The following is a 12754-nucleotide window of genomic DNA, read 5'->3' as shown; positions in this document are numbered from 1 at the left end:
ACATCCTCTCATAAAAATATTGACATTGACAACTACTTCACACTGATTTCAGAAAACAGCAAGAACCAAAAGACTTCTAATGCTACCAAAGTCTACATTTAAGTTCCATTCCTTTTCTTCTGGCATATTCAAGGTGGAAGTGCTGAACAGATGAGAGCATGATCAGCATTGTCATAGGATACTGGTTTTCAACAGATTGAGATCAACTTGTCTGAAACCAGAATCAGATAAATGGGGTAGAAAAAAAGATATTTCAAAGGATTCTCTAGAAATGTCCCCCAAAAGATAGCCTATCTGATCAAGGTACTTTCTAGTCCAAATATGGAGCAAAATAGAAGCCCTGATGATTCCCTACTCCATACTTTGTCCTCCCTACTCTAGAAGAGTCCAAGTCATAGTTGGACTAAAGGCATCCCCTTTAGGTAATTACTGCCACTTGAATCGAACAGTTTTTTCTTGTGTTATAAATTTTCTTTTCATGTCATCATGAGAGAAAAAATGAACTTGAATGAATAAGAGCAAAGTGTGTTTCTGATAGTTTCTGGCAAGATTCATCCAAAAGCACCAGGTGCTATAGTAACTTGGCATCCAATGAAGCACAGTCATCCACTGCTGACCTGGCAGTAGATAAAGAGGGTGGAGGTGAACAGAAGAGGCAAGAGCATAATTAAGTTAATGTTTCTTTATCATCAATGAAAATGACTGAAGAAAATATGAAGTCACAGGTTTTACCTGTTTTTTTTAAGCTTGGCTTCTGCTGATGGCATATTCTCCAGGCAACTGGGACAATAATGTGAGTCCACCTAAAGCAAACCAGCAAAACTTAGTATTAATAGAGGTAGAGAAACACATTTTATAGTATTTGCAGTCATTTGTCTATACCAAAAGAATAATTAATATAACCTTTTTCAACTTGACACTAAGGATACCATGAATAAAAAGTTAAGCTATCAGTTCAGAATTGCAAATACTTTGTGGCCAAGATGTGATTTTCATCAAATGGTATTCAATAACTACTTACTGAATACCTACCATATAAAAATGCATTATGCTAGGTGCTAGGGAAGACATAATACAAGATAAATAGGACAGTCCTTACTCTTAAGGGTAATCTACTGTGGCAGGAGGAAAATACATACACACAGACAATCTTATATCTATTTCCTTTTCTCCATTCACTATCATCTTAGCTCAGGTCCTCCACCTTGCTCACTTGAATTATTGTGATAGCATTCTAACTTGTATATCTGTCCTCCAATTTATCCTTTACATAGCTGCAAAAGGGATAGTTCTAAGATCTGATTATGTTATTCCCTTGCTCAGTAAACTCCAATGGCTCCCTATTACCTCTAAAATAAAATACAAACTCCTTTTTTGGCATTTAAGGTCCTTCAAAACTTAGTTCCAAATTATCTTCCTTCCTATATTATCTCCCTTCATATACTCTATAATCTAGTCAAATTAAAACTTTTTATTCTTCACAAATGCTATTTCCTCCTCCAGTCTTTATGGTTTTGCACAAATTATACCCATGCCTAGAATATACTCCCTCTTATCCATGCCTTAAAATCCCTGATTTCCTTCAAAGCTCAGATTAAAAGCTACCTCCTCCATAAGAACTTCCTTCCTTTCCCCAATTACTTTATATTTTGCATATATTCTATATATACCTATATGTGTATAGGAAGCCTTTTCTAACCCCCCCCCCCCCACTTAATTCTAGCACCTTCCCTCTGTAAATGATTTCCTATTTTTCCTGTATATAATTTGTTTGTACTTTAGGTCGTATTTTTAAGTTGTCTTCCCAATTAATTAGATTGTGAGCTCCTCAAAGCCAAGGACTATCTTTTGCCTTTCTTTGTACCCCAAGTGCTTTGCACACTGCTGGGCACGTTAGTAGATGCTTAATAAAATGCTTACTAATGGGATAACCTCTCTTTTGAATTTCTATTACATTTGCTGGCAGTATGACAGTTTAGCAGACATTATTCTATGACTACTTCATGGATATTCACCTTGTGAACTCAAATATATACGAAAACACCAGGATAACAAAATTTCAGTTGGAAGGGTCCATATTTTTCATCTAATCCAACTCACAGTTGAAAAAAAATCCATAGTACAGCATGCTTGACAAGTGGTCATTTAATCTCTTTTACCTTCAGATTCCTCATCTACAAAATGAGAACAATAATAGCACCTACTTCAAAAAATGGTTTTAAGAATCTCACAGAGTACTTTGAAAATGGTAAAGCATGTAAAAATGTGGGCTATTACTGTTAATCTCAGGGAAGGGAATTCAGAGGTTATCAAATCCATCCTGAACAAGAGAGTTCTTTCTACTAGGTACTTGATAAGTATTCAATCATATAGCCTCCACTTGTAGAGATCAAATGAGGGAAAATTTACTCTCAAGGTAATTCATTCCAGTTGGGAATAGTTCTAATTTTTAATTAATTTTTCCAGATATCAAGTCCAAATATGCCTTTGAAAATTTTGTGAACAACTTTAATGATCCTCAAAGAGCTTTTAGGTCCAGTTAGAGTGGAGACTTGTGATAAAATGTTTTTGTTTGAGTTTCCTTCCTCTCACCAGCAACATAGGGAGGTTTTATCTAAAAGATAAACCAGCTCTTTCCCCATCTTAATTGATTTGCAAAATAGCCTCAAATCAAATACAGCCTCTTGGTCACCTAAGGGCATAAAAAGTCCCAGGCACAGCCTCTTAGAACAAAGTGGACCATAAGATTAGATTTAAATGGGAGAGTAGGATGGGGCCAACATGCAGAGAAGTTTAAATGGCACTGTATTCTTGTTTCATATCTTTGCTGTGTTAAAGCAAGTAACTTTTGTTACTTGTTGCTTTGTTAAAGCAAGTAAGTTTGACACAAAGTTTTGTCTTTGTGTCAAATGTTCAATGATTTGAAAGTATCTCATATCATCTGAATATTGAACTTGAACTAAGAGTGAAATGGAATGAAAGTCTCATCTCTGACAGGTTTCTTCTAGAAACAGACAGTCATGAGAGAAAAATTCAATTATGCATTTATTAAGTCCTTACTACATATAAGGTCTTATTTATGGACTCTGTAGGAAACAGGTAGACCCATAAAGAGATGGAATCTTACCCTCTTGGAGGTTAGGAAGAGGATCAATATAAATATGACCATGATGTCTGCATCTAGAACACACTAGAAATGTTAAGACAATGTGCACATATTCATATACCATGTCACCTGTACAGTACCAGGTACATAACATATCTATTTAATAGATAACTATTGCATAATTCAATTCAATAACTAAGTGCTTGAGTACCTATGTGGAAGTATTATTTCAATAATAAAAGCTTACCAACTATACTATCATAGGGAAACAGATCCAGTAAGTCACTTAATATCATATTTTGTCACTCATTGGCTCTTTACTCATCTATTATCAGTCATTCCTATTATGCTGAAAACCTAAGCAGTTTCAGAAGCAACAATTAATTTTAGTTGGAAAGAACTGAGAGTTAATTTGGTTCACCTTCCTACTTAATGTAGTAATACTCCTAGTATAACATCCATGACAATTGGAGGTTTGGGTTTTACTTGTATATCTCTAAATATAGGAAACTTTATACCTGAGAAAGCAGTCAAGCCCATTAAAAATACTGCCTTACTCACCAAAAAACTTTTTTTAATGTTTAGATAAAATATTTATTCCTGTCGTTTTTCACCCCCTGGTTCTGCCCTCTGGAGTCAAGCAGAATAAAGAAATCTTTCTTTGACGGCACCTTAAATATTTTAACACAGATACTATGTTCCTCACTAAATCTTCCTTTCCTCAGGCTAAACATCCTCAATTTCATCATTCTTTGTATGGCACACATTTGAGTCTTGTTATTACCCGGCTTGTCCTCTGGACATAATCTCTACCTTGTCAAAATCTTCCTAAAATATAGTGGCTAAAATTCAATTTCAATTTAATTAGGCACTTAATAAGCATCTACAAAGTTGAAGGGGTACCATGATGTGGGCCTTATTTATATTCAGGAATATTTGTTTCATATCTAGCATCTAACACTGATTCTAGGCAAGTCACTTAAATTCACTTCAATTATCTAGAACTTACCAAGTCAGTCTAAGGATGGGACTAAGTACTAGTGGTACAAAGAAAGGCACAAGTCTCTGCACTTAAGAACTTCACAGTCTGCTATGGGAAACAACATGGAAATGACTCTATAAATAACATACAGAGAAATTAAATTGGAAAAAATCAACAGAGAAGGCACTAGAATTAAGGGGGAACTGAGAAAGGCTTCTTGAAGAAGCCTTAACTTAAGGCTAACATTTGACTTAAGCTAACATTTGAAGAAAATCAGATTAAATTAGGGGGCAAAAAAGGTGAAGGAGAGAGTTAAAGGCAAAAAGGACATCTGGTGACAATGCTTCAAATTGCCCAGAGTTGGGAGATGAAATGTTGTGTGCAAAGAACAGCAAGGATCCAATGTCACTGGGTTGCAGAGTAAAAGGGGGTGGGGAATAGTAGGTTAAGGTTAAAGATGATTGGAATAGTAGAAAGTGACCAGGTTATGGAAGGCTTTATAAGTCAAACAGAGGAGCAAGATACTAGGAGCAAAACATCTGAGCAAGATGCTAGATGTTATTAACAAGAGAAGCCAATTAAGGAAAAACCTAAACAAACAAACAACCGATGAATAAATGAATAATACAAGAAAATTGTCCTGGAGTGAGAGAACATGAGGGAAAAGTAGAAATAGAAAAAATTCACCCATCACCACCCCAACAAGATCCTTTGTGGAAAACACATAGGAATATTATTGTCAAATTTCGAGACCCCCAGGTCAACATGGACAAATTTATGTTTTTTATAAATGGGAAATGAATACCATATGTTTAAGACTGACATCAACAATAGGGCAGCTCAAAAGAAAGACTGGGGCAAAGATAAACCAAAAACAGTAATTATACAAATGAGGTGCTGAGGAAGAATAGACACAGAATTTGAAAAGGGAGGAGGCCTTATAGTTCTGAAAACCTATTCATATCAGTATTGGGTTAATTATGCAACACTACATATATGTTATGAAGGGTATATAGCATCCTCCAAAGGAGTGAGGTGGGATGGATGGGCAGATGGGGAAGCAAAGGGTGTGGGAAAATGAAAAGGGAGAGATCCATGAGTGAGAGGAGGTTAAGTAATAGCAAGGCAAGTTAGGAGCAAAATTAAAGCAAAGAGGAACAATAAGTGTGAGTATGTGGGGTGGAGGAGTGAAGTATGTGTGGCTATATATGTGTATGTATATACCTATATATGTAAAAATAATATATCCTTTCCTAACTACTAGCGTGCTTGGGAATGGAGGGGAGAAAGAAAGGAGGGAAAAAGGAATAAAGTAAAAAAGGTGAGCAGCAGAAAACAAAAGAATAATTTACTAGGAAATAAAAAAAAGATGGATACTCATGAATATAATTTCTTCTACTAATATATGTATATATTTTTAATCTGGTAATTTATTGTTATATATTTTGAATTCTCCCTGATGTTCTGCTGGGTACATGACAATGTTCTCTTTTGTTTTGTTTCATTTTGTTTTGTATTCCTTTTCTGTTTTTTTCTCTTATTTTATCTTTAAAATTAAAACAAATAAAAAAAGACAAGGCAAAAAGAAAAAATATATCACTCTTGTTCTCAAGGAGCTTACATTCTACTGAGGGGAATGAGAAGGAAGAGGTGAAGAGAAACAGGACTTACATATATGTAAGTAAATAAATATAAAATAGTCTGAGAAAGAACAGCAACAACTTGGAGATGGAGGATGGGAGATGTCAGGAAAGATAATAGTAGATGACACCTGAGCTAAAATTTGATTAAAGCCAGTTATTCTAAGAACTGGAGCAGAATATGAAGTCATTTCAAATTTGGGAGGCAATCTGCCCAAAAATTAAGAGAGAAAATGAGTTTGGGAAAGTAAGTAGACCAGTTTGATTAGAATGAAAATTATGTGAAGGAAAGTGACATGAATTAATTATAGAAAGGTAGGATGGGGCTAGATTATGCCAGGTTTGCAATGCCAAACAAAGGAGTTTTTATTTTATTTCAGGAGCAACAGAGAGTAGCTCAAGATTCTTGAGCAGAAAAATGACACGGTCAAGCTTGTGCTTCAGGAAGAATATTATTTGTGAATAAGATATATTGGTGAAATGATGGATTAGAAGGAGAGAAATAAATGATTAGCCTATTGTAACAGGTGACATGAGAGATAATGAGGGTCTCAACTAGGTAGCTGGCAGGCTGAATGGAAAGGAAATGAATGCAAGGGATGTTTTGGTGGTACAATTGGCTTCTTTCAGGTCCTTCTCATCTTCAACAAAAAGTCTTTTCTAACTCTCCTTAACACTGGTACTTCTTTCTGTGCTTATCTCCAATTTTTCCCATTTATATCACAGTTGCTTAGGTGTTATCTCTCCTTCTTGAGATCAGAGACTTGTGTGTGTGTGTGTGTGTGTGTGTGTGTGTGTGTGTGTGTCTATGTATCCCCATAGTTGAAGTTACCTGGTACATATTAAGTCTTTAATAAATGCTTGTTGATTTAACTAGAATGATTAAACTTGACAAGTGAATAGATTTGGAGAATGAGAGAAAAGAAAGAGTGAAGGATAACTTCAAGGTTGAGAACTTGGTGTAACTAGAAGGATGGTGGGACTCTCAGCATTAATAAAAAACTTAGAAGGAGAGTTGGATTTCGGGTGAAAGATGAATTTTGTTTTGGACTTGTTGACTTTAATATTCCAGAAAATATCCAAATAAAAGTATATATAACAGACAATAAAAATTGGAGCTAAGAAGAAATTAGAGATAGATTTGAGTCATTCATATAGGAATGAAACTTGAATATATGGGAGGTAATTAGATCACTAAAAGTATATAGACAAATAAGAGCTCAGGCCATAACCTTTAGGAGAGTTCCAGGTTGTGACTAGAACATAGATGATCTAGCCACGGAGGCCAAAAAGTAGCACTCAAGCAAGTAGAAGAGGAACTTTGTGAGGGCTGTGTCATAAAAGACAAAAATGGAGGACAAAGGATCAAGGAAGGCAGAGTGGTCAACAATATCAAAAACTTAAAAAGAGGCTTCACAATCACTGAGCTTTGGAAGAAGGAAAACTGATAATCCTCCAAATGTAGTCTGGCTAATTTGGATTTAGTAAATTTATGCTTACTAGAGAGTACTAGTTTACTTCCTAGGTACTCAAATTTTGTATTTTGTACATGTACAAATGTACACATACACTTGAAAATCCATTCTTGAATGGCATCGATAAGATCATTAAATGAATGGATTAATGAAAAGCATTTATTAAGCATTATCCCTTGCAAAATTCGCCTTCCCATTTTTTGAAATCCAAGAGATAAAATATAATAATTCTAGGTTTCTATGGTAGGTATATCCTGTCACTTCCTTTTAAATGACAAATAGTCATTAAATTCTTCACTCCATCCATTCAAATCTTTCTCATCCTTAACACTAATAAAGGCCCTCATTATTTTCCCTATGTACTATTGCAACAGCCTCCTAATTAATGTCCCTACCTTCCCAGTCTGTCCCTACTCTATTCTCTTCTCCAAATGCTGACAAAATGAAAACCCTAAACAAAGATGTTACTCTCTGCTCAAACATCTTCACTGGCTGTTCATTATTTCTACGAAAAATAAAATCTCAGCTGGAAATTCAAAACTCCTCATTGCCTGACTTTCACTTACCTTTCCTATCTTATTTTATATTATTCCTTTTCTCGAAATTTCCCTTCCAGCAAAACTGATCCAGGTACACAAAATTCTATTTCTTGACTCTGTGCCTTTATATATGGTTCTCCAAGTCTGGAATATACTCGCTACCCAAGCTCCATCCTCCCCTCTTTAAAGCACTGCTGGGGCCACATCATCCAGGTCTTTTAGATTAGGATTATTAATCCTAATCTACCCCGCCCCTCCCCCCCCCCCCATTATTAGCACCGTGTCTCTCTTGAGATTATTTCGCATTTGCCTTATGATTACTTACTGTTTTACAAATTATAAGCCCCCAAGAGAATAACGGCTCTTTGAGGGCAAGCAATATGTATGTGTGTGTGTGTGTTTAGTCTAACTAACAGTGTCCTGCATGCGGCACTTTGCTGAATGGAAATCTTACATTCCTTCGTCAAGCCCTCCCAACTGCTTGAGAACTCTGACTTTTGACTGATTTTGTCTCTGTATCCTGCACCCGGCAAGAGATACATCAATCCACGCTTGTTGGATTAAACTGGATCGTAACCCACCTTCTGATAGCCCCACCCTCCCCCGCCCCGCCCCGCCCCGCCCCGTCCCAACTCGCTCCAACTCTTCTTAAGGGCTGAGAATCTCGCTGGAATTCAAATAGACCTTTTGAATTAAACTGAAGGTGACGATTCGGTATTTTTTTTGCTCCTTGCCACCCCACCCCCCACCCCGAGCTGCCCTCTAGAGTCCTGTGCTCTGAATACGTCAGCCCCAGAGAAAAGAAAGCTGACACACGCTCCCCGACTCATCCCCCTGCCCCGCAGCCTTGGACCTAAGCCAGGGAGAAGGAACGGCGCGTATGGATGGGGCGGCAAAGAAAAGGCAAGTCTAGAGAGCTCTCCACAGAAGAAAGCGGTAAAGCGCAAGAATGAAGGGAAAGGCAAGAATTCAAGTTACAAGCCCCTAAGCAGTTCTAGAAGTAAAAGCAACCCCCCCCCAGCCCTTCATTCTAGAACCACGCCTCTCCACAAAACCGGAACCCAGCCCTAATTTTCAATTGACAGCCCCTTCACTCAATCACAAACTGCGCCGGGATACGCGCAGCACCCCCGCCAATGATGGCCCAGCTCAACCAAGAGCTTCAGCCTATCGGCGGGCGCTACACATTTAGCCCGATCAGCCGTCCCCCACCCAAAGCCGAGTCCCATTTAGAGTGACAAAATCGCTGACCAATAGGAAACGAAGACAAATGATTATTCCTGCCTTGAAATGTCAGAGTTCCCTTGCCCCTCTCTATGGGAAAGAGATTAATCCCAGAAATGGTTTCTGATTACCTCGTGTGAGACACATTCCAGCGACCTCAACTCGCTGCAATAGCGGCAGAAGTACAGCTGCGAGAGCGGAGCTCGAACCTTTTTCTCTCCTTGGACCAGGTACAGAACCCGTTCCGATTGCAGCAACGACGCCATCTTGGAATGGGAAATGCCAAAGCGACTCACCCCTGTCACATGACCAGAAGGACAACTGTTTCCTGTTGCCCCGCCTACTTTCTCCCTTAGCGGTTACGTCACTTAGAACCGACAAATTCTCTTTCCTGGGCGCCCAATGCTGGGAAACCTTGCCACGTTCAGCGAGTGTTTGGAGGCGTGCGAAGCGCAAAACGCGCATGTGTTGCTTGAGGAAGGAGGGAAGAAGAATCGGTCTCGTTGCGATGAAAATTATGGACTACCACCTGCTCCTGTGTGTCCCGAAAGGCTTTGTTAGCGGAACTACAGGTGATTTGGCTGTATGTGTATTTTTTTCTCCACCTGCAGTCCGCCTGACGTTTCACCGTTAGATCACCCTTAGACATAAGCCTACGTCTTCTGCTGTGCCCTATTGGATAGCCTTCTACTTGTATTATATGAGATAATTCCCCTTCCCTTCCTTCATCTGACTAAGTGGCAGTTGACAAACCTTTGTTAAAGCACCTACTATGTGTCGGGCACTGTGCAAAATGCTGCGGATACAAAGGCACCCCCCCCCAAAACAAACAAACAAACAAACAAACAAACAAACAAACAAACCTGTCTCCAAGAAGCTCCATCGAACGAGGGTGGCAACATGCAAGCGACTATTCACAAATAAATGCAAACCAGATAAACTGGATAATCTCCAAGGGAAGGCACTAGCATTCAGGGGGAATCAGAAAGGCTTCTCGTGATTTTAGCTGGGATTTGATGTGTGGGAGGAAGGGGACGGAGGGCGGTGTCGCTGCATGTGGGGGAGGCAACAGGATGTCAACTGTAAAAAGATTGCGGAAAGCGAGAAAAGAGCCAGATTATGGAGGGATTTATTTGAAGGCCAAGCAGAATTTTCTGTTTTGTTTCGGAGGGAATAAAAAGCTACCAGAGTGTGGCAAGAACGCATGGTCGGAGCTTCACTTTAAAGAAAAGATCACTCACCGGTGGCTAAATGGAGGATGGGGGGGGGTGGGGAGACCCTTGAGGCAGAAAAACATTTGGGGCAATCACCGGCAAAGGAGTCAGAGCAACTGGATTTCTAGTTGTGATTTTGCCACTGATGCTGATTCTAGTCCTAACTCATCAGTTTTTTGGGGTTGTCGCTTCCTTTTTCTTTATGAGGTTGAACAGACACTTGCTATAAATGTCACCCTAGGCAAGTCATTTAACTTCTTCCAGCCAGTTTCCTCATCTGTAAAATGAAAAAACCTTTGGCTTTTGAGATCTCTTTAAATCTCCCATCCTATGGTCTGACAATCTCTGAAGTCCCTTTGAGTTCTGGCACGCTGGGTTGTAACCGGCAATGTGGCTCTGACATTCTGGGCTGTGAGGTTTTATGTGATTCTGATTAATAGTCAATATGACGAAGGAATCAAACAATTGCAAGCAGTGAGTGGGAGATAATTTGGAGCAGAAGGATTTTCTTAGCACCTCTTAATTCACAGTGTACAGGTTATGGGCAAGGTTGAACTTGCCTTTGGGAGTTCTTTGAGGAAAAAAGGCATTACACATATAGAAGCCCTGATTTTGTCAGTTGTATTTTTCCTTTGGTATTTGATGAGGATTGGTCAGGATCAGTCAGGGTTGCTCTGGAAAAGAATTTCAGGGAGTAAGTTGGTTCTCAGTTAAAGCAGGTTTTAATGTGTACAGCAAGACGTGCTTGGTTATTAAGGGACCAGCAGCAATCTAGACTAAGAGTCCCATATTTATACCAGTTTCTGGGCCAGAGTCACAGGCTGAATTAGATTTTGAATTAACCACAAGGAAGAAAGAAACACGATATAGTTGCCCACCCATCCAAGTGCAGGGAATTTGGGTTGTGCTACATGTTTCAAACAACTAGGGTTGTAAATATAATGTCCCATGTGTCCCAGCCTCCCAAACAGCCTTTATTACTGCTCAAATTTTCCACAGGATACAAAGCAAGGGCTAAAGCGAGTCCCATCAGTATAATATCTGAACTTGTTTCCCTTTGTCATTTTTATGCAATAGTAAACAACTCAAGCTTTCCCTTTTTCTACCTGTTACTTTAACTGTGGCATTTCCAAGAAAATCACCTACAGAGAATGATTCATTAGTGACCAAGAGACGCAGCATTCATCCTGGTTCTTGAAACAGCTTGTGGAAAGACTGCTTGCTGGGCTTGGAATCAGAAAAACCTGATTCATATCTTGTCTCAGAACTTCCTTGCTGCTGTAAGAAATGATGAGCAAGCAGATTTCAGAAAAATAAAACAAAAACTGGAAAGACTGATATGAATTGATGCTGAGTAAAGTGAACAGAACCAGAAGATTGTGTACAGTAAAGGCAACTGTGCAATGATCAATTTTGATAGACTTAATTCTTCTCAGCAATGCACTGATAAAAGACAATTCCAAAAAATCCATAATGGAAAATGCTATCCACATTCAGAGAAAGAACTATAGAGTCTGAATTCATATCAAAATATACTCATCATTTTTTTTCTTTCTTATGGTTTTTCCCTTTTATTCTGATTCTTTTTTTCCACAGCATGACGAATGTGAAAATAGATTTAATATGATTGTACATGTATAACCTATATCAGATTGCTTAATCATATTGGGGAAGGATGAGAGAAAAGAAAGAAAAAATATGAAACTCAAAATCTTATAAATGTGAATGTTGAAAACTATCTTTACATATAATTGGAAAAAAATACTATTAAATCCTTTCTTGCTGTATGACTCTAAGCGGGTCATTTAACTGTTGTGGACCTGTTTCCTCAACTGTAAAATGGAGACCATAATAACATCTACCTCTCAGGATTGCTGTGAGGATTAAATGAGATAATATTTGTAAAACACTTAGCACAGTGGCTGGTACATAATAGGCACTATACTTTTTCCCTCCTTCTGCAGATCCAGAATTGGACTTCTGATTCTTCTGATCCACTGACAAGGGATGTGCAACAATTAGGGATGTAGGGTCAACCTTTCTAAAGAAAGGTCAAGATTTCTAATCATCGATTCAGTTGCCATATGATGCTCCTGGAGTAATGAATGAAGGCTTTAGATTTAGCTAGACAATGACCATTGATACAATATATGTATTCTGTATGAGATCCTAATCTGTGATGCTACATATAATGTCTACATGTAACCTATTTGATTTGCTATGTGGATGGTGGTACAATACCCCTAAGTTCTAGGTTTAACATGAACGGCACTTGATCTTGAGGGCTATCCTCAAAGATTACTCTAACTTATGATGCCCTCCTCAGGGTTTACTCTGGGAAATTGCAGAATACAGTTTTTGTCTAGGTTTTCACAGACATGGGTAAAAGGATCACTAAAGATTTCAGAACACTTTTTATATCATTTACAATCTGGACTAATGTTTCATCCATTGACACTTGTAGACATTCCTGAAAGAGTTGACTTAGAGCACTTTCTTAAACTCCCAGATGTTGCTCCAGGCTCAAGCTGTCCCCTAAGCTCAAGGCATTCCAGCTCTCTCACTAACTTGTGT

The 12754-nt window shown here is 38.4% G+C and overlaps 1 protein-coding gene across 2 annotated transcripts in view; it reads right to left on the bottom strand.

Moving 5' to 3' along the window:
• The window catches only part of DCTN4 (dynactin subunit 4), a 36196-nt gene extending 26909 nt beyond the window's left edge, over positions 1–9287 (bottom strand). Inside the window, exons 1-2 of one of the 2 annotated variants that reach the window (XM_031953518.1) lie at positions 9098–9287; positions 733–803 (exon numbers count right to left, since the gene is read on the bottom strand). In XM_031953518.1, the coding sequence (XP_031809378.1) occupies positions 733–803; positions 9098–9232 (206 nt within the window). In that variant the 5' untranslated portion in view covers positions 9233–9287. The remainder of the gene's footprint in view (positions 1–732; positions 804–9097) is intronic. The other variant, XM_003756711.4, reaches the window with a different exon arrangement.
• Positions 9288–12754: the final 3467 nt, after the last annotated feature.

The sequence above is a fragment of the Sarcophilus harrisii genome, chromosome 2 (genome assembly GCF_902635505.1).
Source record: "Sarcophilus harrisii chromosome 2, mSarHar1.11, whole genome shotgun sequence".
NCBI classification, from domain to species: Eukaryota; Metazoa; Chordata; class Mammalia; order Dasyuromorphia; family Dasyuridae; genus Sarcophilus; species Sarcophilus harrisii.
This window is presented reverse-complemented; position numbering and strand designations above follow the sequence as displayed.